The 26,769-nt window shown below is 37.0% G+C and overlaps 1 protein-coding gene and 1 pseudogene across 1 annotated transcript; both read left to right on the top strand.

Moving 5' to 3' along the window:
• Positions 1-1,158: 1,158 nt before the first annotated feature.
• On the top strand, positions 1,159-8,961 carry LOC110746006 (disease resistance-like protein DSC1). The gene is made up of 6 exons (XM_088245263.1): positions 1,159-2,305; positions 2,407-3,523; positions 3,641-3,952; positions 4,049-5,185; positions 5,306-5,432; positions 8,290-8,961. The coding sequence occupies exons 1-6, from the start codon at positions 1,704-1,706 to the stop codon at positions 8,688-8,690; spliced, it is 3,696 nt and encodes a 1,231-aa protein (XP_088101389.1). The 5' UTR covers positions 1,159-1,703; the 3' UTR covers positions 8,691-8,961.
• On the top strand, positions 5,821-7,759 carry LOC148292615 (disease resistance protein RPV1-like; annotated as a pseudogene).
• Positions 8,962-26,769: the final 17,808 nt, after the last annotated feature.

Here is a 26,769-nt window from a genome sequence, read left to right as displayed (position 1 = left end):
ACAAAGAATGAACATTGGATTTTCTTAAAGAGAGAGCCCAAGGCCTAGCAGGCAAAACAAACAAGCTCAATAGATGAAAAGGTTATTGACTAGAATAGATTACGTGGTATAACAAATCCGCCTTGGAGCTAAACCCGTATACTTAACCATTAATGGCAATAACATTTCTCAACCATTAATAGCAGCAATAACATTTCTCAATGGTAGCTGGCTGGCGTGGGGAACTAACTATATGCTTGGCACTAGCATTTGCATGGCAGCTCTACACCGTATGGCTTGGCTACTCATCGTACGACTATGAATCTGATGACTCTAGGACTCTTTAAAGCAAAGAAAACTTAAAGAGTTTCTGTTCCCACGATTTTATCTCCACACGAATATCATATTTTGAAAAGCACAACATTTGCTAGATTAAAGTATTTTACAACATCTTAGAGATAGAGTATAATTTTCATAATAGGTTTTGTTATTTCGGTGTAGGGATCAAATTGTATGGGTGTAAATAAAAAGCCCACTAAGCAAATTGACAAATAATGGGTGTGGTCCATTGACTGGTACAGAGTGCTTATTGTGGCCCAATTTCCCAACTTGAAATCCATAGCTTTGATCAAAGACTCCCGCTGCCAGATTTTTTATGGAAAAAATACGAATATTTGGAAGGATATTTGGCTTCCTCCTCCCCATGAAGGGGTTATCAAAATTAGGCAAACTGTTCCTCCATCAGCCTCTCAGTTAGTTTCTGACATTATGGATAAGGAGTCTTATTCTTGGAATCTAGAATTGATTGAACCGTATGTACAATTGCGAACATTGAGAGACATGACAGAGTGGTGTGGCCCTGGACAACTAATGGTGCCTACTCAGTCAAATCATGATATACAAGAATTCATTCCCGGCACTCATATCGAAGCCATGCGACTGTTTCGGCCTCCCACTCAATTCCAAAAGAGGTCTGGGCGTGTATATGGAAGATTGAGACTATGCCAAAAATTATAATGTTCCTCTGGAGAGTATTATATAATGCCATCTCTACTTGTTGGAATCTCTATAGAAGGAAAATTCTTGACTCCCTGTCCCTGGTGTGTCCTATATGTGGAGTGGAGGAAGAAACAATTGAGCACCTGTTGTTCTTATGTCCCTGGGCCAATGCTGTGTGGTTTGGTGCCCCTTTGAACTACAAAGTCGATATGAGGGGTTTCTCTTCTGTTGACAGACGGCTCAAGGGAGTTATTAATTTCCAGGATGCTTTATTTTCCTGGTTTGAATGCACGAAAGTTCTTGGTCAAATCTCCTTCGCTTTACTTTTTTATCTCTTAATCTCTATTGATCGTTTGTGCTTTTTTTTATCTTCAAAAGCAAAAGTTTGTACGTAAAGCGATTATAAGGGGGTCCATTGTGCTGCCACTCCCATGTGCCCTTTCCTTTCGTCAGTGTGTGAATGCTTGAATTTTTGTCCACCGACAGTGCTTGCCTAATTATTTCACTTGTCTTTTTTCTGGATCCTTTTGTGGCAATAATTTGGTAGCTTTGTGCGCATAGTCGAGTCTCAACTAGAGCAATTGCTTTCTATTCTCTTTCTTTCTAAACCGCTTAATTGGACCCTCGGGTGCAACTTAATTAAACCCTCAGGTCCATCATCAAGATTTCATCTCAAGTATCAGATTGCTTTAATTTTAGCTCCTGGTGCATTCAGAGAAACAGATATGGACTCCATTGAGTTCTTTCAAGTTTTCATCATAATCATCATATTCATCATGACTCTGTTCTACATCTACTTCAGATCATTAACATCTTCTTCTTCTTCTTCTTCCACTTCTGTTGCTGCTGTTGATACTGATATTCCCCCTCTTCAAGAAAAGTATGATGTGTTTATTAGCTTCAGAGGTGAGGACACCCGCCTTACTTTTACCAGCCATCTTTATGAAGCTTTATGTAGGCAGAAAATCGAAACCTACATAGATTACAGGCTTGTGAGAGGAGATGAAATTGCGCCTGCCCTCCTTGAAGCAATCGAGAGATCTACGATTTCGGTAATCATTTTCTCCAAAGAATATTCTTCTTCCACTTGGTGTCTGGATGAACTTGTGCATATTCTAGACTGCAAAGAAAAAAAAGGCCAGTTGGTTGTACCCATTTTTTACGACATCAGTCCATCAGATGTACGAAAACAAAAGGGGAATTATGCGCTTGCATTTCGTCAACATGAAAAACGCTTCAAGGACAATATCGACAAGGTGCACAAGTGGAGGGATGCGTTGACAAAAGCAGCCAATCTATCTGGGTTTGATGATTCAGAAAAAACAGAGTAACTAATTCTGTAACTTATATTTTGATTTCTTCTTGTGACTATTTCATTTCGCAGACATACTAACTAACTGTTTGTTTGTCCGTGATCATATATGCCAGGGCTGAGGCTGCTTTAGTTAAGAAAGTTGTCGACGATATTTGGACAAAATTGATTCATGAATCCTCATGTGATTTAAAGGGCCTGGTTGGAATCAAAAGCCGCATCCAGCAAATCGAATCGTTATTATGCTTGGATTCACCAGGTGTTTGCTGTGTAGGTATTTGGGGCATGGGTGGTATTGGCAAGACCACCCTTGTTGATGCTGTATTTCACAGGCACTCCTCTAAATTTGAAGTTTGTTGTTTTCTTGCAAATGTCAGGGAGAACTCAGAACAAACGAATGGACTACATCAGTTGCGAAATAAACTTGTTGGTGAGATATTAAAGCAAAAAGGTGTAAATATCGACACTCCATCTATACCACCTCATATTCAAGATAGGCTCAGGCGTACGAAGGCGCTCATTGTTCTTGATGATGTGAATGCTCGGAAACAACTAGAAGTTCTTGTTGGTGATCATGATTGGTTTTGCCAAGGAAGTCGAATCATTATAACTGCTAGAGATAAAGGCCTACTTGAGCAAAAAGTTGACCATGAAAAGATATATAATGTTGAGGGATTAGGGTCTGATGACGCTTTTGAGCTTTTTCATTCGCATGCTTTTGGAAACAAGTCTCCAACAACAGATCACACTGAGTTGTCAAGGGAGGTGGTGGATTATGTTAAGGGCAATCCATTAGCTCTTAAAGTTATGGGGTCCTCATTCCGTCGTTGCAAGAGCAAACAAGAGTGGGAAGTTCAATGGAAAAAAGTGAAACAATTTCCAAACGAAGAAATCAATCAAGTGTTGAGAATAAATTACGATGGATTAGGAAAACATGAGAAGGAGATATTTCTTGATATAGCATGTTTTCATAAAGGCTATGAGAGGTATTATGTAAAAGAATTATTAGATAGTCGTGATTTCTTTGGGGAAGCGGGAATCAATGATCTTATTGATAGCTCTCTTATATCAATTTCAAAAGGAGTACGGTTAGGTATGCAGTCAGATGAACAGATAGATATGCATGATTTGGTGCAAGAAATGGGTAGGGCAATTGCTCGAGAACAACGTATTGAAAAACGCACTAGGTTGTTTATTTCAGAAGATGTCTATCAAGTGTTGATAAATAACCAGGTAGTTTAATTATTCACATTTACAATAAACAAGTCAAGTTAACCCTATAAATGTAATTTTGATTAAACCTTTTTTTGTATATTATATTTACATTTATATTTTCCTCGTGATTGTCAGAGAGCTCTACCTGCTCAAGCCATATCCGTTGACTGGAATGATATTGAAAACCTACACTTGAAAGATGCAAACTTCGAAAAGATGTATCAACTGAGATGGCTACGTGTCGGTTATTATCATCATCAGTCGGGCATTTCAAGTATCTTCAAGTACCCAATAATTGTTTCTCTCGATTTTCCCAATTCTCTTAGATGTCTTGACTGGTATAGATATCCTTTGAAATCTTTGCCATCAAAATTTTCTGCTCAAAATCTTGTTGTCCTTAGTCTGCAGGACAGCAAAGTTGAGGGGCAACTTTGGAATGAAGACGAGGTATATTATATTAAATATGCTATTTTAGTTCTTGAATAACTTGTGGCCTACAGAAAGTAATCATAATCTTGCCGTTTCTCTTTAATTTTGTTACAGGGTCCTGTGAACTTAAAATGGATCTGTCTTAGTCAATGCGAAGATCTAACTGAAGTCCCAAATCTTTCTCGGAGTCTAAAAATTGAGCGTATAAATCTGAATGGCTGTCAAAGTTTGGTTGAAATTCCTTCGTATTTTCAACGTCTTAGCAAGCTTACTTATCTTGACCTTGCGCTGTGCTACAAGCTCAAATATCTTCCCGAGATGCCATGCAATCTTGAATTCCTAGATTTATCTGAGACAGCAATAGAGGAATTGCCTTCATCCGTTTGGTCTCATGAAAAAATATCTCATTTAGATATTACAAATTGTAGACACCTCAAAAGTCTTCCAAGCAACAGTTGTGAGCTGAAACTCTCGGGTTCTTTTAGTCTAGAGGGCTGCGAATCTCTTCACGAGTTTTGGGAGCTTCCCAAGAAGACAAAGGCAATTATACTATACAATTGCAAAAACCTCGTGAGTCTCCCGACGTATATTTGGAAGTTGAAATATCTGGAGAGACTTAGTCTCTTTGATTGCTCCAACTTTCAACACTTCCCAGAAATCTCGGAGGCTATGGAACATCTGACGTTTCTTAAGTTATCAGGTACAGCGGTTAAAGAAGTACCCCCATCAATTGGAAATCTAGTTGCGCTTCGAAAAGTTTTTCTCACTAATTGCAAGAACCTTGAGGTTGTCCCTGATGACCTCTTTTGCTTAACCTCATTACAAGAGTTAAATCTGAGTTGGACCAAAATTAAGAGCATACCTGCAAGCATCAAACAAGCTGCTCAGTTGTCTTGCCTGCGCCTAAGCAATTGCAAGAGCCTTGAATCTTTACCAGAGCTCCCCCCATTGCTGCGATATCTTGAAGCACATCGTTGCACGTCACTGAAGACAGTGTCAAGTTCAAGCACTGCACTCACACAAGGTTGGGGCGAATATATATTTTCTCGGGGGCTTCATGAGAAATATATATTTTCTGGTTGCCCAAAGTTGGATCAAGATGCACGAAGCAACATAATGAGTGATGCACAGCTCAGAATTATTCGAATGGCAAATGCGTTTTCAAAGTTTAAAGAAGACAAAATTGAAGGAAAAATTGAACAAGCATCACATGATTCAGAATATATGATGATGCTCTCTCTTTCTGAGCAGGTCTCTATCTCTATCTTTCTTTCTCTCGACCGCACGCACACACTCTGTCTTTCTTACTCATTCTGTCTATTTTTTTTTTTCACGAGTTTAATAACTGTGATGTCCATATCCATGGTACAGGAATCTTTTCGCAAGAGATCTTTCGTTGCCATTAGATGTTCTGGGAATGAAATTCCAAATTGGGTCAGCCATAAAAGTGAGGGATGTTCAATAAAGATTGAGCTTCCTCGTGATTGGTTTAGCACAGGTTTCTTGGGTTTCGCTATATCTCTTGTTGTTAGCTCTACTCCATGGGATATGGAGATTGGATGCAAGTACAACTTCAAAACCAGTAATGGTGAAAGCCATGAAGTCAACCATCGTTTGTTTCATCTGCTTCCGGGAAAATTCTTTGAAAGCGGAGATTCACATGAGGTGTTTCTGGGGTGGTATAATCATGTCTTTGAAGAAGTAGTAGAAGGAGCTCCAAGCCCCATTGCGTTTTACGAACTTGTTACTGAGGTCAATGTTCACTTCCACTTGAAGAGTGTTTTTAATGAGCCCTGTGAGGTGGAGGTGGAAAAGTGTGGGATATGTCTGTTGTATGGCAAAGATGCTGAGATGATAAAGCAGAGGGCTTTATCGATCAAGCGATTATGAATGTTTATCCTTAAATTCAATTTTATTATTATTATTATTGTTATTTATTACTTAATGGTTTTGAGTTTGAGGTGCAATATCATTTTTATTTGAGCTGTTTGCAAGACTCGTGGCTGAGGATGGCCAAGGTGCTTTTGAGTTGAAAGACAGGTTCATGTTGTCCTCATCCTCCTTTTATGTATCTTCTGGCTGTCATGACTTTGGTTTTTGAAAAAAGAAAAGCGTGCCCAGTGGACATGAGAAGAGCTGTGATTGGCCGTCGTTTTGGAGTCAAACTCTTTACAGAGAGAGAAGCGATTGGGACAACGGATGCCATGAGAAGAGCTGAGTTTACTTTAGAAGACTAATCATCAAGGTATGTAAACCATTTATGTCTTATAATAAAAATCATGAAATTTAAGATCTTATAATTAACTTTACCCAATATTATATTGACATTATTGACGTCCTCGAATGGAACAACCAATATTTCGAACGAAGTGAAGTAAAAAATAAAAATCGGGCATATGAAATACCTTTTATATATATGCGAAACACAAGAAAAATTGCAAAAAGAAATATGAGATACCAGTGGTGCATCGCACAAATGCTAGTCTTGTTCCCTGTCGTGCGTCACAATCATGACGTCACTATGATGATATCACTATGCGTCACAAACCTGGTCACCTTGACGCATGCTTCATCAACGACGTTAAAGTTTTCTACCTTTGCAGACAAAAAGCGTGTCCTGGTTATAAGGGGAAGAAAATCTTCAATAAACTTTTCTGACTGCACAAATGCTTTGCATTAGGATGCTTAAGTTCTTGGTTTCAATGCACGAAAGTTGAGTTCTTGGTCCTGATCGTTTGTGCTTTTTTATCTTCAAAAGCAAAAGTTTGTGCATGAATGCTTGAATTTCCTTTCTTCAGTGTATGAATGCTTGAATTTCCTTGCCTAATTATGTCACTTCTCTTTTTCCTGGATCGTTTTGTAGCTTTGTGCACATAGTCAAGTCACGTCAACTAGAGCATTGCTTTCAATTCACTTTCTTTCTTAACTGCTTAATTGGATCATCAGATTATCTTTCTTCTTCAAGTTTTCATCTCAAATATCAGATTTCCTTTCATTATAGCTCTGGTGCCTTCAGAGAAACAGATATGGAATCTATTGAGTTCTTTCAAGTTTTCATCATAGTCATCATACTCATCATGACTCTGTTCTACATCTACTTCAGATCATTAACATCTTCTGCTGCTGCTGCTGATACTGATATGCCCCCTCTTCAAGAAAAGTATGATGTGTTTATAAGCTTCAGAGGTGAAGACACCCGCCTTACTTTTACCAGCCATCTTTATGATGCTTTATGTAGGCAGAAAATCAAAACCTACATAGATTACAGGCTTGTGAGAGGAGGTGAAATTGCGCCTGCCCTCCTCGAAGCAATCGAGAGATCTACGATTTCGGTAATCATTTTCTCAAAAAAAAAAAATTCTTCTTCCACTTGGTGTCTGGATGAACTTGTGGATATTCTAGACTGCAAAGAAAAAAAAGGCCAGCTGGTTGTACCCATTTTTTTCCGACATCAGTCCATCAGATGTACGAAAACAAAAGGGGAATTATGCGCTTGCATTTCGTCAACTAGAAAAACGCTTCAAGGACAATATCGACCCCTCTTTCTCCTTCGCACTTTCCTCTCTCCTCACAGTGTTTAGTAAACAACCACCAATTTTAGATGATGAAAGTTGCAGACCAATTTTGTAAAAGCTCTTCCGTTGGTTATTCAAATGGGAAGATCCAAGTAAAATGAAGGGGTTTATCTATTGAACAAAGCGCTACTACGTTCAAATTATGTGTAATGGCATGGACCGTTAAATTCTTTACGGATCAAAACTGGCATAAATATCATATCAGGTATGGAATAAAAAAACTGATTTATTTTGGTTCTGGTTTCTTTCAGCCGTTAGCCTTACAACATCATGTTATATCTACAACTTTAATATTTTAATTGCTAGAGCAATTGTAGAGCAATTGCAGCAATTGTAACATCATCAAACTTCTTAATTGTAGAGCAATTGTAGAGCAATTGCAGCAATTGCTTTCCATTCTCTTTCTTTCTAAACTGCTTTATTGGACCCTCAGGACACATAGTCAAGTCACGTCAACTAGAGCAATTGCAGCAATTGCTTTCCATTCTCTTTCTTTCTAAACTGCTTAATTGGACCCTCAGGTGCAACTTAATTAGACCCATCCATCATCTACAATATCAGATTGTCTTTCTTTCTAAACTGTTTTGTGCACATAGTCAACTCACTTCTGTTGAAGAAGTTGCTCTTTTTTTTTCACGAGTTTAATAACTATGATATCCATGGTATAGGAGTCTTCCATTGCCATTAGATGTTCTGGGAGTGAAATTCCAAATTGGTTCAGCCATAAAAGTGAGGGATGTTCAATAAAGATTGAGCTTCCTCGTGATTGGTTTAGCACAGATTTCTTGGGTTTCGCTGTATCTATTGTTGTTGCATACAAACGCTATGCTCCATGGAAAATGGAGATTGGATGCAAGTACAACTTCAAAACTAGTAATGGTGAAAGCCATGAAGTCAACCATCCTTTGTGTAATCTACACAGTGATGCTATGGGGTTTGAAAGCATTGATTCGTATGAGGTGTTTGTGTTGTGGAATAATAATGTCTTTGAAGAAGTTGTAGAGGGAGCTCAAAGCCCCATTGCGTTTTACAAATTTGTGACTGAGGTCAATGTTGACTTCACCGTACTGACTAATGACCTCGAACTCTATTCGAAAGGGGGGGAGGTGAATGTGGAAAAGTGTGGGATATGTGTGTTGTATGGCAAAGATGCTGAGATGATAAAGCAAAGGGCTTTGTAAATTCAAAGAGTTATCTTTTGATTGTGATACGCCGTCGTTTTGGAGTCAGACTCTCTCCTTTTGGCTTTTACAGAGAGAGAAGCGATTGGGGCAATGAATGTGGATCCCAATGATGCCACGTCCTTTCTTCACTATCAGTGTTCAGACCTGACCGGACCCATAAACAAGGTTCATGTCAATCCTCCCTACTTGGAGCAATTCCACTAATGGGCTGGCCCGACGTCCGACCACAGCCCAATAAGCCATACTGTTCTACCTCCTGTGTACCAAAAGAATTTGAAAAGGCAATTACAAATAAATTTGTTTGTTTTTTCTTTTAATACAAAGACATTTCTTGATTCCCATTTGATATTTTACTATCATGCGGATATTCAATATATATTTTTTTTTCCCTTTCTTTTATGCTTTCATGTGGCACACTTCTTCTTCATTAAAAAATTTGTTGTTTGCGTTCAGAAAATCACTTTTTTAACCAAAAAAGAGGACGGATCATTTTTATTAAAATAAAGTATATAATTGGTTTTGTTGACTAATATCCAACTGATCGCACTTTTATGACATGAACTCGACCAAATTTTTTTTCTTTCTCTAAGTCCTCTTTTTTTTTCGTTTTTTTGTTGCGATAATACTTTTACTCACTACGATGGGTAATGAACATCATGATCATATTAAATAAAGTTAAATGAATGTAATTTAATCTACAGAATACATATATTTAAAGAATTAAATTAATAATCCGGGAAATTAGCGGGTTTAAACGCACGATAAAAATTCATGTCATTTTTGGGTTAGCCCGCCAAAATACCTATATAACCAATTTATTAAATGGGTCGTGTCCAGAAAACTTGAAATCTCTACCCGCGTACTCAGAAATTTTATCTCCATACTCTCGTATCATAATTTAAAAAGTACAACATTTGCTAGCTCAAGGTATTTTAGAACATTTTAAAGAGCAGTGTCATAATAGTTTCTATTATTCAGGTGTAGAGATCAAATTGTATGGATGTGAAATAGAAGCCCACTAAGCCAATGGATAGATAAATAGGATGGAGTGAATTGTGATCCATTACTGGTACACAGTGCTTTATTGTGCCCAATTTTCCAACTTGAACTCCATAGCTAGGATCTCCTTTTGATTGGTAACATCATCAAAGCAATATTGCCTGTAATTTCTCAAAGGCTCAACTTAAAAGTGTTATAAATGACACTAGATTTTTGATAGGATCATGTTGTAGGACAAAATGGCAACATATATTGACATTTGTGATTTGATGCTACTAGTTTATGATGATAAAGTTTTGGGATTTAAAAGTTCAATGCTCAATCATACTCTTTGAAAGAATGACATATTAACCGGAACAAGTCCAGCTCACCATTTCATGTTTCCTCCACATGACCGACATATTGGAAATTTTAATGCCAATAGTCACGTAAATGCATCATACCCTACAACAACAACATGATCATCATCTTCTTGTGCTAGGTGTACGTGTACGGCTACAAACTTCTTTTTTCTTTTTAAATACAAGTAATATATGGGGAGGAGGAAATCCAGTCTGGACCTCGGGTGCAATGTTGAGATAAATACTATTTTAACCACTTGAACTATAAGTCTCTTGTTGACCACCACAAAATTTCTTATAAGCTTCTCTCTCTTTTTTATGCTTGGTTTCTTTGGTGTGTGTAGCAATTTAAGTGATGTCCTTTCGTGGTGTCTTGCTTCTTTGATGAAATAAGGGACAATTTGGAAGCAATTTGATGAAATAGGACACAATCTGGAAGCAATTTCTACTAAACCATGCAATCTTTTTCTTCAATTCAGTTGAGAAGCTAGCACAGTTCTTAGCCTTGTTCCCAATCCTGTACCTATCGGGCGGCACGTGTGTGGCTCTGATCGTCCTTGGAGGGTCAACAGCAAAGATGTTCTTCCAAATTGTGTGTGGACCAACATGCACTGTAAAGTCCTTAACACCAGCAGAGTGGTACTTGGTGTTTACAGTGGTAGCTTCGATTCTTTCTCAGCTGCCCAACTTGAACTCCATTGCTGGAGTGTCTCTTGTTGGTGCCATTTCTGCTATTGGCTACTCCACATTGATATGGGTTGTTTCTTTGGACAAGGGCAAGCTCCTCAATGTGTCTTATGACCCCGTGAAAGCCGACAAACAATACATCCATTTTTTTGATGTTCTTAATGCCCTTGGAATGATTGCCTTTGCCTTCAGAGGCCACAACCTTATACTTGAGATCCAGGTATGTTCATTAATCTCACAATTTCAATTGTATAGTTGTTTAATTAATTATCAAACCCTTTCTCTTCCTTCATAACAAAAACTCTCTGTTTTTTTAAATGTGAAACAGGATTTGTCGATGATAATTTGGTCTAGTGATACATAATTCCGAGTTCAAATTGAATAAAAGTTATATATATAAAAAATTTGAGAGAGTGAAGACAAAATATTGAAGTTCATAGCATCTTATTTCCTTGATTCAATTTATTAGAAAATTAGCATATTTTGGCCTTAATGTCAAACAAGTGGATATTTTTAAATTCTTCTCGTCCAAATTTTGTTAATTAGTGTAACCCATGTGAACGAATTATTTTAATTGTGGTGCCAACAAATTAGGTCTTCGTCTGCATGACATATGAAACTTCAACTTGTGTTGAATATAGTTTTTAAGCAAATCAAATCGAGTGTGCCAAAATTATTAAAAATAAAAAATAAAATAGTTGTCTTTACTGATGATCATATGATGAAAAGGTTATTGACTAGAATACAATTACGTGGTATAACAAATCCGCCTTGGAGCTAAAATCGTATACAGAGGAATGCTCAACTTTTTTTGGTCAATGTTTGGTTTCAAAGAAATCAAAACATGATAGATTGCAAACTGAGCCAGAAATACACGAACCAGGTAGAAGCAGCTATACCTCATTTCAAGGCTAGAACCAAGCTTCCTACCCAGTCAAATTAAAAGAACAACAAAAGCCAAGAAACAAAAAGAAAACCCGTAATACAAGAAACTGAGAAATGCCGCACCACTAGTAACCAATTGGCAAGGCACCCAACGCAAGACCAAAACCACCAGAGAAGTCACAGAAGCCAAAGAACCGAGAGGAAGATGGTGATGGATACGCCATCACAGCTACAGAGAGCGCTACTATAATCCGAGAGGTAAGTGCCAAATGCACTTTAAAAGCATCCTCAACAGCAATAGTATTACTGAGGAGAGACGCTCCAGAATGTAACGCGGTGGAGAAGATCCAACATCGAGACAAAGCCGCAAGGAATCGGGGGAAAACAAGCATAATAGGAAACAAAGACAAACGCACAAAAACAAAGTTGCCGACACCTCCAATAAGAAGACAGAGGCACAGTGTAGAGGGGCTTATAGAGCATAAAAGCATCTTTCTGTGAGGAATTGTCAGGAAAATGCCCCGACCATGACAATTCCAAAATGGTAATTTCATGGACCTCTTGTGGCTGTCAAAGGCCAGCCACCACCGCCATCAATGTGACCATTCTTAGCCCTCAGTTCAAGGATTTCCAACTCTTTGGATGGACTCACCACTACCTCACACAACGATGAGTCATTGATTGCAGACTTAGCCACATCAGTGGAGCCCTGTGCCCGTTTACGCCCCCCCTTTAGCACCAGCTCTAACCCCCACAGTTCCTCTAGTGAGTTTTAGAGAGCAGCCTGGGCTAAGTGACAGAAGAAATTTTTTCCTTTTTGACGGGGGGTTGCCACCTTCAAGAATAAATTTCTTCTTACTACGTTTCTGTTGTGGAGGCTGCTTGTTAAGCTCATAATTTCATACATATACATGCCCAATTTACTTACTTCTTTTGCTTAGTTTCCTATAATTCTGAGTTATTTGCCTCCCTTTGTGTGTTTTGTAGGCAAATAGAGCAAGAGAGCATAATTCATGCAATTCAAGCATGTTAAGGCCTAATTTGGATGAATAGATGAAGAGCTTAAAGACAAACTCATTTTGGCTACAGCCCCCTCCCAGTCCAGTTCCGTAGGTCATATTGCAAGCTTTGTTTCAACAACCTACATAGCTCGAATGAGGCCACATTCTTCATGAAAGTTGTTCCAATTGGTGTGTACTATAACATATCCAAAATTCAGCCCCATTGGATAAATCTGGTGTCCGTTACCTAGCAAACACATAACCATGCTCAGGATGGATCTTATCAGCGCGGAAAATGAGTTAGCATTTTGTTTCGGCCTTAACTTCTTCCTCCAACCTTGTATTGGCCCAAATAACATATGGCTGGAAAGAAGACATTCTGAACTTCAATTTCAAGTGCTTAAAGTCCTAATTTGATTAAGAGAATCCCAAGTTGTAAGCCCTTGAAGTTGCTGGTCATGCTGACCTCAGCATGTGCTGGTTGGATGCTTGGTCATGGTGAGCTAGGTATGAGCTATCATTTCTGGTTGGAAGCTTGGTCATGGTGACATGAAGATGAGCTAGGGCTGCTGGTGGGATCTATTGGTGAAGTGCATCAACCAATTCAAGATTTTCTAATACAAGTGCATCACCCAATTTAGATTTTCTGGTTTAGGGCCTCAGAGGGTTTAGGGTTTAGGGTTTAGTTCAGTTGCATCCTCAACTTGTGATACTCGCAAGTGCACGAGCCGTTAGGTAGTATAGCATATGTAAGTGCGAGGTCGATCCCACGAGGATTGGTGATTGAATGATTCAATTCATTTTCCCTACACAAAACAGAAATGAAAAAGAAAGGAAATAAATACAACAAGAAAGAAAGAAATAACTAACTCAAGCAGATAAGTTCCCAAGTTCAATTAGATTAATGGATTGATTCTGGCTAAAGTATGATTAAGCCATGGTGTGTGGTCATAACCTTGTGTTCCTAATTCCCTAATTTGATCATTTGTTGTCTAACCTAAAATTAAGCATTAGGAACCCATTAAGCATAGAAGAACAATTTAAACAACCAAGCATGTATCTAATCCCTGTTGTCGAATGTCCATACATACTCTTCCTATTCATAGTTCAATTCGAATTAAAGCATGGTGTATACTCTTAATTCAAACCAAGATAGCTAACATGCAAGCCTAAATGGTGATCAATCATTCAAACTAGCATATTAACTTATAAGCATAATGAATAAGAACAAAAACCATAATTGAAACTTGGAAACTAATTCAACTTGAAAACTTAAGAAAATAATTTACATAACAAAAAATAAATTACAACTAAGAAGCAAAAGGAAAGCTAGAATTGAGAACTAGAAAGCAAAATTAAGAGAATTTGAGGGAGAGAAGGGAAGGGAGCTCTAGAGAAGTGTTTGAGAGCTCCCCCCCTTGGGGTGTGTTTACAAGCTTAGAGAACTTCCCTATTTATAGGCCTAGGGGAAGTGAAAATCTGAATTCAATATGGCTAATGCATACAACACTTGTTTTATAAAATCTGAAATGGTTGATGCACTTGTATTAGAAAATCTAAATTGGGTGATGCACTTCACCAATAGATCCCACCAGCAGCCCTAGCTCATCTTCATGTCACCATGACCAAGCTTCCAACCAGAAATGATAGCTCATACCTAGCTCACCATGACCAAGCATCCAACCAGCACATGCTGAGGTCAGCATGACCAGCAACTTCAAGGGCTTACAACTTGGGCTTCTCTTAATCAAATTAGGACTTTAAGCACTCGAAATTGAAGTTCAGAATGTCTTCTTTCCAGCCATATGTTATTTGGGCCAATCCAAGGTCGGAGGAAGAAGTTAAGGCCGAAACAAAATGCTAACTCATTTTCCGCGCTGATAAGATCCATCCTGAGCATGGTTCTGTGTTTGCTAGGTAACGGACTCCAGATTTATCCAATGGGGCTGAATTTTGGATATGTTATAGTACACACCCATTGTAACAACTTTCATGAAGAATGCTGCCTCATCCGAGCTGTTTAGGTTGCTGAAACAAAGCTTGTAATATGACCTACGGAACTGGACTGGCAGGGGGCTGTAGCCAAAATGAGTTTGTCTTTTAAGCTCTTCATCCATTCATCCAAATTAGGCCTTAACATGCTTGAATTGCATGAATTATGCTCTCTTGCTCTATTTGCCTACAAAACACACAAAGGGAGGCAAATAACTTAGAAATCTAAGAAACTAAGCAAAAGAAGTAAGTAAATAGGGCATGTATATGTATGAAATTATGAGCTTAACACACCCCCAAACTTAGATTTTGCTAGTCCTCGAGCAAAACAAAAGAAAAAAATAAAAATAAAAATAAAAACAAAAAAATAAAAACAAAACAAGAAGTTAACTAGACCACTTTCGTAGGTAACTCGATTGCATTGAGCGTATGCAACAAGCCTTTAAACCTCTAGGCATCCCTAGTAGGAGGAGTTGTGTCTCCTGAGGGTTTAACAGATACGATACCCACAAACGTTTTTCTAACTCTACAAAACAAAATGGTTAGAAAACTTAATAGATTTGTTAGTCCTTAAGCAAAACAAAACAAAACAAAATACAAAAACGTTAACCTTCCAACCAGACAGAAATTTTAACTTCGTAGACATGGCTCAACAAGGAACAAAACAAGCACTAAGGAAGTTCTAAACATTATTCAAGTGCTACCACAATCTCACAAAAAATCGTGCTCAAGGTGTGTGTGTGAAATAGCCATGAAGATACAACTCATGCTTCTCAAACAACGATATGAATTCTTGCAAGAATGAACACAAGTTTGCCAAGCTAAACCAAAATCAATAGGACTTTACTCATGGATGTAATGTAATGGTTAGAAAAGGAATGGATATTGAAATACAAAGTCTAAGGAACAAAGTAGAGCATGTCATATAAACAAGATCATTGACATTTGAAATGTAAGGCACATAAATTGAAAAGCTCGCAACACCAGATTTTGCAATTGAATCACTTCACAATTTGATTTTGACATTTACACACTTTGTATAATATTTGGCCCAATTTTGCGGCTCTTTACCCTAGATCACATTTATTTCTCCTTATATCACCCTAGGGTCGTGACTACATTGGCCACACTTCTTTTCTCTTTTTCTTTTGATTTTTTTTTTCTTTAGCTCATTTATTGCCTTGAATACAATCTGAAATACAATCATACTCTACATGTCCCCTAGATGGTAGGATGTTTAATGGATGATAAGGTGATAGAAAGAAATGGCTAAGTGTTTGGGCACAAAAGGGTTTACAATGGAATATGTATTGTATGGGTTGATGGAGGAAAAAGAAAGAGGCTTAACAAAGATGGCCTAAATCATATCTTAGTTATAAACTTGACATTCCAGTGAATCACACAAGCAAAAATGCATACAATTGGGTAAGACATGCAAGAGTTGTATAATCATGGCTAAAGTGCATAGAAAGCTCAAGCATAATTATGTGAGACTTAGCTAGCAAAAGAATAAGATTCAGACCTAACACAATGCTTATCAAATTCCTAAGAGCCATATTAGAAGTTAGACTCAAGATTTATCATTGGTGTGGGAAGGAAAACTGAAAATGACTCAAAGAAAAGAAACATAAAAGAAAAACGTGAGGTTTCAAATTGCTATTTTGCTCAATTTCAACATATAATCTGTTTTGACATGTAACTTTCAAACCACTTGGTCAAATTTAACGTTCTTTATGTCGTTGGATTCAGCATGAAAAAATGAAGAACACAACGTGGACCAAACTTTCAAAACAGTAAAAAAAAATTGTAGCAATGAAGAAGCCTACGTTTTCAGACACAAACACAAAAGCTAAAAACTTTCCAGCACCCCCAAACTTAAATGAAGCATTGTCCTCAATGTTAAAGCAAAGTAAAGATGATTGAGAACATGTAAATGATAAGGGGAAAAATTAAGAAGAAGGTTTAGAAAGAAAAAAAAAAAGAAAGAATATATAAGCAACTCACGGATGACCAGTTAAGGGCCTCAGAAAACACAGCCAGGGGATCCGGGAAGATTGGAGGGGTCACAATGGTCCCGCTTAAAACCCAAACTTCTTAGACACCGAAGGTGTCGCCTAAAGAACTCCTAGACACTGTATTGACGGAAGTGCTCACTGGAGTTACCATAAGTCAGCTTATATGAAAAATCTTTTTAAATTTTTAAATTTTTAAATTTTTTTTTTAAAAAAAAGAAACAGAAATTTAAAATAATAACAAGTAAAGAGAAAGGATTGAAATGCTCCCCCTTGAAGCGATTAGGTCGAGCGTGATGCATTTGGAGGTCGCGACTTCTCCCACTACTCCACACTTCCTATCTTTGAAGTTGCCATCTCTCTCCATTTTTATTGAGCTATTTACATTGCTAAAACAAACACACACAAAAACTTGAAACGGAATTAAAGAATTAGGAAATATAAAAAACTAAAACTAAAAATGAAAAGGAAAAATCAACACAAGTCCAATTCCATGCTTCAAAGCAACAAGCACCAAAGGGTTGTGTAAGCTGGGACTTAAACCTAGTTCTCTTGCTTGTTGGGCAATTGTCCTTTTCTGTTGGACTACAAACACAACTTGTCCATTAACGTCATTAACTTTAAAACAATAAATTGTCCAGTTAAGAAAAAAAAATAAAGTAGGAAATCCAAATAGAATCAAACAATGTTACCGATCCCCGGCAACGGCGCCAAAAACTTGTTGTGTAGATACAGCTGCACCAAAATGGATTCAGTTGCATCCTCAACTTGTGATACTCGCAAGTGCACGAGCCGTTAGGTAGTATAGCATATGTAAGTGCGAGGTCGATCCCACGAGGATTGGTGATTGAATGATTCAATTCATTTTCCCTACACAAAACAGAAATGAAAAAGAAAGGAAATAAATACAACAAGAAAGAAAGAAATAACTAACTCAAGCAGATAAGTTCCCAAGTTCAATTAGATTAATGGATTGATTCTAGCTAAAGTATGATTAAGCCATGGTGTGTGGTCATAACCTTGTGTTCCTAATTCCCTAATTTGATCATTTGTTGTCTAACCTAAAATTAAGCATTAGGAACCCATTAAGCATAGAAGAACAATTTAAACAACCAAGCATGTATCTAATCCCTGTTGTCGAATGTCCATACATACTCTTCCTATTCATAGTTGTAAAACAGGAGCTTAGCTCTTATAAAACCTACGGGGGGGTGAAGTAGGCTTTAGGATAAAAACTCACCAATTTAAAATTATTACTTAGTGACAAAAGACATTAAACACAAATACTGCTAGTAGTGATCAAGTAACCAATGTAAAAGCAATAATGTAAATGACACAGTATTTGTTAACCCAGAAACCCATAAGGGAAAAACTGGGGGACCAAGCCAGGAAAAGATTCAATCCACTCTATTGTAAAGTACAAGAAATATAGGGATATTAGCTCAACTACACACAATAGGCAGCTAACTATCTAACCTTCTAGCAAAGCACCATTTCTTTACTTCACAGCAACGGATTCTTTTCTCGACCTTGCAACAGCACCAAGCATAAGTTGCTCCGATATGATGTTATGAAGTGAGTTGTAGTTTCATAAAATTCGTCTATCTCAATCATACAAATGATTGAATTAGATAAAAGAAACTGTGTACAGTTATGAATTAAAACCAAAATATGTTTGAACTTTGAAACATGGTTTTAATCATAAATACAATAATGAAACCAAAGCAGTCATTTAATTAAAGTGAGAATAAACTTGGAGTAAGTTTTATGTGTATGCAATCATACTCATAACTCTCAAGAATTCAAGATGACTGAAGAAAGTTTTTGAAGTTTAAAAACTGATATGATGATCTTTCAAAAACATGAACAAGGAAGCATAGTAAAAGCTGAGATTTAAAACGTGATGCCAAATGTTTAATATGCTTTCCTCTTCATTAAAACTAAGTTCACCTTTTATAGAGAATTGAACAGCAAGTTTCGAATGAAGAGGAGTTCAATATCAAAAACAGGTTCAGACAAGGACTTGGTTTCAAGAAGAATATAATTTCACTTTAAAGAAAAGAAATAGTTTCAACCAAGTGTAATGATATAAAACTATTGATTTCTATGAAGAATTAATAGTTCCAAGAAAGTTTGTCTGAACAAGGAATGTAAGAAGCAGAGGATAAGTCTATTTTAACTTTTCAGAAACCAAGTGCAGAGAAGATATTTCTAATAAACTATATTAGTTGATTTCTGCGATGGATGGATTAATACAAACATGAAAGGATTAATACATACAGGAAAGGATTAATACATACAGGAAAGGATTGATACATAATGAAAACATAAACGATTTTAAAGTTTGTATCAATCCTAGTGTATCAATGAGTGTATGCAAAATGTTCTTACCTGTTTTTCATCGACGAGATCTTTGGAAACCAGCAACCACTTAATCTAACCTAGAGATTATCTCAAATATCTAAGGAGATTACAATGGTTTTGATTCAAAAAGAGAAGAGCCAAACAAAGCAACAATTACAATCCTTACAATAGTTCAATTTGAATTAAAGCATGGTGTATACTCTTAATTCAAACCAAGATAGCTAACATGCAAGCCTAAATGGTGATCAATCATTCAAACTAGCATATTAACTTATAAGCATAATGAATAAGAACAAAAACCATAATTGAAACTTGGAAACTAATTCAACTTGAAAACTTAAGAAAATAATTTACATAACAAAAAATAAATTACAACTAAGAAGCAAAAGGAAAGCTAGAATTGAGAACTAGAAAGCAAAATTAAGAGAATTTGAGGGAGAGAAGGGAAGGGAGCTCTAGAGAAGTGTTTGAGAGCTCCCCCCCTTGGGGTGTGTTTACAAGCTTAGAGAACTTCCCTATTTATAGGCCTAGGGGAAGTGAAAATCTGAATTCAATATGGCTAATGCATACAACACTTGTTTTATAAAATCTGAAATGGTTGATGCACTTGTATTAGAAAATCTAAATTGGGTGATGCACTTCACCAATAGATCCCACCAGCAGCCCTAGCTCATCTTCATGTCACCATGACCAAGCTTCCAACCAGAAATGATAGCTCATACCTAGCTCACCATGACCAAGCATCCAACCAGCACATGCTGAGGTCAGCATGACCAGCAACTTCAAGGGCTTACAACTTGGGATTCTCTTAATCAAATTAGGACTTTAAGCACTCGAAATTGAAGTTCAGAATGTCTTCTTTCCAGCCATATGTTATTTGGGCCAATCCAAGGTCGGAGGAAGAAGTTAAGGCCGAAACAAATTGCTAACTCATTTTCCGCGCTGATAAGATCCATCCTGAGCATGGTTCTGTGTTTGCTAGGTAACGGACTCCAGATTTATCCAATGGGGCTGAATTTTGGATATGTTATAGTACACACCAATTGGAACAACTTTCATGAAGAATGTGGCCTCATTCGAGCTATGTAGGTTGTTGAAACAAAGCTTGCAATATGACCTACGAAACTGGGCTGGCAGGGGACTGTAGCCAAAATTGAGTTTGTCTTTAAGCTCTTCATCCATTCATCCAAATTAGGCTTTAACATGCATGGATTACATCATTTCATATCCAAAGCCATCATTGTTACATAAAGCTGAAAGATAAACACAAAAAGGATTAAAAGCACAAATTTAACTCAAAAACATAACCAAATCATAAGCTAGAATGGTACAAAATGATATACAATTATGAACCGATCAAATACCCCCAAACCTAGATTTTGCTAGTCCTCGAGCAAAACAACACAAAACAAAGTTAAAAATAAAACAAGAAGTTAACTAGACCACTTTCGTAGGTAACTCGATTGCATTGAGCGTATGCAACAAGCCTTTAAACCTCTAGGCATCCCTAGTAGGAGGAGTTGTGTCTCCTGAGGGTTTAACAGAAACGATACCCACAAACGTTTGACTAACTCTACAAAACAAAGTGGTTAGAAAACTTATTAGATTTGTTAGTCTTTAAGCAAAATAAAAGAAACACAAAAATCAAAAACAAAAATAATTACAAAAACAAAACAAAAATAAAAATAAAAATAAATAAATAAAAACTCAAAACCATCATTCCGAACATTTTCTGAAGAGAAATGACTCATGCACATGACTCAAAAGTTTTAACAATAAAAGCTCAATTTTGGACATTATTCACAAAGCGGCAAAGTTCAAAACATAATATGCTCAAAGTGTGGTAGTGTGATAGCCAAATGCAACAAATTCCCCAATCTTAGTTTTCACATACTTTCAAAAATCATACAAAGCACAAATTCAACTTCAAATCTCACCAAAATTGTCCTCTCACAAATGAATCACTCGGAAGAGGGCTACAATGCAACACTCAGTTATAAACATGAGATTAGAGTTAAACCATAAAGACTTAACTCGAAATAGAAAGATGAAGAACTTGCATTAATATGATCTCAAGAAGGATGCCAAACACTTAAAAGTAGAAAAATGAATGCAATTCAACCACATGACATTTAAGATCAATTTAGGTCTTTAACATAGGTTGTAATGGGGCCAAGGGTGTAAGGTGAGTAAGAAATGAAAGGTATGGATAAAACAAAGTCCAAAGAACTCAAAATATAAGAGCATAAAACAATTGTTTACAAGACTTCGAATCATCACAATGAGAATTTATTTTTCTTTTACATGATCAAAACTCCTTATACCTTCATTTACATTGATTCACTCCTTTCCTGAACAACCACCAATTTATTTTGAAGGCCCAAAAATGAAACCCAAAAATGAAATTTCATTCAACCACCACTTAATCACAATTTTTCTCTTTTCTTTTCTTTTCTTTCACCAATTGAGTGAATTTTTTTTTTTTTCTTTATGTAATATCCCTTCCCAAACTTAGCATGAAAAACACATCCGAATTAGAACTCATGAGTTCCTTAGAAAGGTAAATTCTTGTTTTTCGGGCTAAGGCGAGGAAATATAATTGGTAAAATGAAAGAAAAGGTTTACATGTAGGCTCAAAATGGTTAACAATGGAAAATCATGCTTAAGCATGCATAAGGTTAGCTTGAAAGGCACAAACGATCCAAAGAGGGCCTTAATATCACTTCTTAAATGTCATGAAATCAAATTGCATAAGAATGAATGACTTTTAAGTGTTCAACCAAATCAATGAATAATGAGATCAAACAACAACTTTGATGACAAGAAAATAAGAGTATGTATATAACACTCATGAATTGAAGTACAAGGCTCAAAAGCTCACTTTATATAGTTGGTTAAATAAGTCTAATTTATGATTCATACAATTCTTTAGATCATGCAAATCCTTTAATTGGAAAATTATGAAACAAATGGCAAGTACAAAGAAGGTTTCGAACATGTCATGCTAGAACGATGCCAAATTAATTAATTAATTAATTATTATTTTTTACAATAAAAATTTACAAGGAAAATAAATAAATAATAAATAAAATTCAATTTTTTATTTAAGTCATGCAACATTTATCACAATCTCATCAAATGTGTTCGGAAAGTGACTAAACAAAACAAGATTCAAAACAAGAAAGAAATTTAAATATTTTTTTTTTTTAAATTTTAAGAAAAACCAAGTTTACTTGCTAAACTCCAATACCCCCAAACCTAGAAATGAGCATTGTCCTCAATGTTTAAAAATTAGCCACAAACAATGTCATAACAACAAATGAAAGGTATTAAAGCAAATAAAAAAAAATCACAAAATCACAAAAGAAAACAAAAACAAAATAATTATAAAATAAAAATTACAACACAAACAAACAAATAAAAAAAAAATGAAACAGTAAACCCTAATCACACAATTCTGAAACCCAAAAAAATTTTTGGAGCCCAAAGCCCACAATTTCGAAACACAAACCACGGTGAATTTAACCCACTTTGAAACCCAAACTAAAGTGAAACCCGACCCACAATTTGTTTTCATTTCCGGCTTTTTATTATTATTTAGTTTTGTAAAAACAAACTATCGAACCGTGATTAGCAACACAAAGAGTGGGATTTTAACATGGGTCATGATGTCTCGGTTCAGTGTAAGGGACCAACAGACAGGGCGAGACACGTGTCGACGCATAGAGGCGCCGCAGGCTCCACAAGCAAAAATTACGGGCTCATGGAAAGGCGCGAAGACTTTACTGAACGCGTTCGTTCAGAAAAGACACGTCGTGATAAATGAGTTGGGTATGGTTGGAAGGCGAGAAGGTTGTGGGACTCATGGAATGCTGGAGATTCAGAAAATGCTCAGATGCTGTAATGGCTAGGGTTTGTCAAAGACTAAGTCTATAAGAAAGGGTGAAAAAAACACAAACTCAGAAACACACAAAAGAGAAAAGAAAGAAAGAAGAAAAGATAGTGAGAAATCAAATGGCCTCTAACTACCCATTTTCGTTGGATCTCAACCTAGCTCCACCGACTCAGACACGAGGCCAAGCAGCGGCACCAGTATGGATGCCCTACTTTGCTTCCGCACGGGGGCCTGTGACAGTAACTGACTCAATACTCCTGGACAACGATGTTGCCATTGGAGTGGCTAGAAATTTAGTGACTCCTAAAGATATACGTGTGCTGGGGACAAGGGATGACAACCGGGTCGTGAGCGATGCCCTGGCACTGAGCGTGCAGAGTACGGCAACAGTCGCAAGTTTGGGTCATCGCCTACTTGCGAAGTCCCATGAGGTAGAGGTGTTGAAAGGTCAGTTGGCGGCGGAGCGAAGTATGGTTGAGGAGTGTCAGACTGCTATAAAAAGCTTGAAAAAGGGAGAGGTCAAGGATAGTGGAGGTGAATCGACACCAGCTAGAAGTATTGCGGGACGAGAATAGAAACCTATCAAAGATGGTAGAGTTGTACTCTCGCGACATGCGAAAACAGCTGGAAGACCTAGACAGACCGGGTAAACGCAAACAAGCAGATCGCGAGAGTAGTTACGCTCAAGCTAAGATTGCGATCTTTGGGAGCTCAAGTGATGAGCCCCAAGAAGCTGTGCGTGAAGCCCCGGAAGAGGACAGCCAGAGGGCCAAACTCAAAGCTCCAATGGTCGAGACACCAAGCACCGAGAAGAAATGATTTCCTACTGCATTATTGTTGTTTTTATTTTATTTTGTTGTTTTTGTATTTTCGTTATTTTGTTTCGGAAATAAAAGAGTAAGGTTACAGAAAGAAAAAGAAAAAGAAAAAGAAAACACACTTCCCAACTAAAATAAAACAAAGACGACAAACGGAAAAGAAAACAAATTTCCCTAACTAAAATAAACTAAAGATGATAGCCGAAAGGGAAAAGCAAAAACACAAAGCTCTAGAAAATAAAAGTAACGGGCAAAAACATTAAACACCAGAAAACACGGAGGAAAAAAAAAGAAAAGTAAAGTAAAGGTGCTCCCCCTTGAAGCGATTAGGTCGAGCATGCCCGGGAAATCCGAAATGGTGTTGGCTCTCTCTCATCAGCATATGTCTATTTAAACCACACCTCTGCAAGCGGATGATACCCAGCATTTCTTCCTGCAACTCAAGGAAAAACATCAAAAAATCCAGAAACAGAAAAAAAAATAAAAATGGCATCCTCATGCACTCACCTTGATGATCTCAACCTTGAGCTCTCACTTGCACCACCGAATGCCCAGACAAGGGCTCCTCCAAACACTGTCTTTCCAAACTCTTCATATCATCACGGCACGGCCTCAAACTTTGCTGAGGCAATACCGAACTTTTCTGAGGCACCTTCGAACAGAGCAGTGCTGCTAGGAGGCATGATTAGCAGCAAGCTCACTCCGACAGATCATCTGCATGTGGCACAGAGGTCTGATAAGGCAGCGGTAGAGGAGTCCCACAATTTAACTGTGCTCCACGCGGTCTCCGCTACCAATTTGGGCATGCGATGGCGAGGACAAGGGAGTGTGCCGCGATGAGCGAGGAAATAGCTTCCTTGAAGGCTATGGTGGCGGACTTGCAGAAGCGGCTCTACTGTGCCAATCAGCACGTGGAAGCACTGCAGAGGAAAAATGAGGACCATGTCGAGCTGCTGCAGATTCTGCAAGTAAGAGAAAATAGAGGCATGCCATGAAGATGAAGATGAAGATGAAGAAGTTGATGATGATGTTGTTTTTTTATTTTTATTGTTTTTATTTTTGTTTTGTTTTTTTGTTTTTGTTTTTGTTTTTTTTTTGTTTTTATTCAATGTTTGAATTGAAATAAAGTTTGTTTTTAACACTCAGAGAAAAAAAAAAAAAAAACTAACTTACCATACCACGTAAATAAATACATAAACTAACTTAACAAAACAAAAACAAAAACAAAGACTTAACAGAAAAGAAAATAAAAATAAAAATAAAAATAAAAAATTTTAAAAAAAAAAACTTAATTTAAAAACACACGAATATACAAGCAACTCATGGATGACCAGTTAAGGGCCTCAGAAAACACAGCCAGGGGATCCGGGAAGGTTGGAGGGGTCACAATGGTCCCACTTAAAACCCAAACTTCTTAGACACCGAAGGTGTCGCCTAAAGAACTCCTAGACACTGTATTGACGAAGGTGCTCACTGGAGTTACCATAAGTCAGCTCATATAAAAAATAATTTTTTTTTATAAATTTTTTTTAAAAATATATTCTCGTAAGAAAAAGAAACAAAAACAAATTAAGATAACATGAAACAACAAACCATAAACGAAAATGAACTAAGTACTCTAAACAAACTCAAACAAACGAAATAAATTGTTGTACTAAAAGAAACAAACCAAGAAACCAAAGAAAAACACAAACAGCACTTTCTATCACCTATTTATCACCATTTGGACAGATTCGTTTCTATGTTTTTCAGCTTCGACCTCTGTTCAGTTTTTACGCTATAACTTTCCAACCGTAAGTCCAAATTTTACGTTCTTTATATGGTTGGATTCAGCATAGAAAAACAAAGAACTCAACGTGGACCAAAAGGCAAAAACAACTACGGAAATAAACAGAATTCAAAGAAGAGAAAGAATTGAAATGCTCCCCCTTGAAGCGATTAGGTCGAGCATGGATGCACTTGGAGGTCGCGACTTCTCCCACTACTCCACACTTCCTATCTTTGAAGTTGCCATCTCTCTCCATTTTTATTGAGCTATTTACATTGCTAAAACAAACACACACAAAAACTTGAAACGGAATTAAAGGATTACGAAATATATAAAAAAAAACTAAAAATGAAAAGGAAAAATCAACACAAGTCCAATTCCATGCTTCAAAGCAACAAGCACCAATGGGTTGTGTAAGCTGGGACTTAAACCCAGTTCTCTTGCTTGTTAGGCAATTGTCCTTTTCTGTTGGACTACAAACACAACTTGTCCATTAACGTCATTAACTTTAAAACAAGAAATTGTCCAGTTAAGAAAAAAAAAATAAAGTAGGAAAGCCAAATAGAATCAAACAATGTTACCGATCCCCGGCAACGGCGCCAAAAACTTGTTGCGTAGATACAGCTGCACCAAAATGGATTCAGTTGCATCCTCAACTTGTGATACTCGCAAGTGCACGAGCCGTTCGGTAGTATAGCGTATGTAAGTGCGAGGTCGATCCCACGAGGATTGGTGATTGAATGATTCAATTCATTTTCCCTACACAAAACAGAAATGAAAAAGAAAGGAAATAAATAAAACAAGGAAGAAATAACTCAAGTAAATAAGTTCCCAAGTTCAATTAGATTAATGGATTGATTCTAGCTAAAGTATGATTAAGCCATGGTGTGTGGTCATAACCTTGTGTTCCTAATTCCCTAATTTGATCATTTGTTGTCTAACCTAAAATTAAGCATTAGGAACCCATTAAGCATAGAAGAACAATTTAAACAACCAAGCATGTATCTAATCCCTGTTGTCGAATGTCCATACATACTCTTCCTATTCATAGTTCAATTCGAATTAAAGCATGGTGTCTACTCTTAATTCAAACCAAGATAGCTAACATGCAAGCCTAAATGGTGATCAATCATTCAAACTAGCATATTAACTTATAAGCATAATGAATAAGAACAAAAACCATAATTGAAACTTGGAAACTAATTCAACTTGAAAACTTAAGAAAAGAATTTACATAACAATGAAAATTAAAGTAGAACTTGGAAAGACTTAAAGGAAAATTTCAGCACAAAGATCTCATTATAACAATTGAAA

The sequence above is a fragment of the Prunus avium genome, chromosome 8 (genome assembly GCF_965620075.1).
Source record: "Prunus avium chromosome 8, drPruAviu1.hap1.1, whole genome shotgun sequence".
NCBI classification, from domain to species: Eukaryota; Viridiplantae; Streptophyta; class Magnoliopsida; order Rosales; family Rosaceae; genus Prunus; species Prunus avium.
This window is presented reverse-complemented; position numbering and strand designations above follow the sequence as displayed.

What these genes read in the sequence shown, in the direction of transcription:
- LOC110746006 (XM_088245263.1), top strand. Translation starts at nt 1,704, where the DNA reads ATGGACTCCATTGAGTTCTTTCAAGTTTTCATCATAATCATCATATTC. An exon ending in GATGATTCAGAAAAAACAGA is followed by an intron (nt 2,306 to 2,406) that starts GTAACTAATTCT and finishes CATATATGCCAG; the next exon opens with GGCTGAGGCTGCTTTAGTTA. An exon ending in TCGTGATTGGTTTAGCACAG is followed by an intron (nt 5,433 to 8,289) that starts GTTTCTTGGGTT and finishes GGTTTAGCACAG; the next exon opens with ATTTCTTGGGTTTCGCTGTA.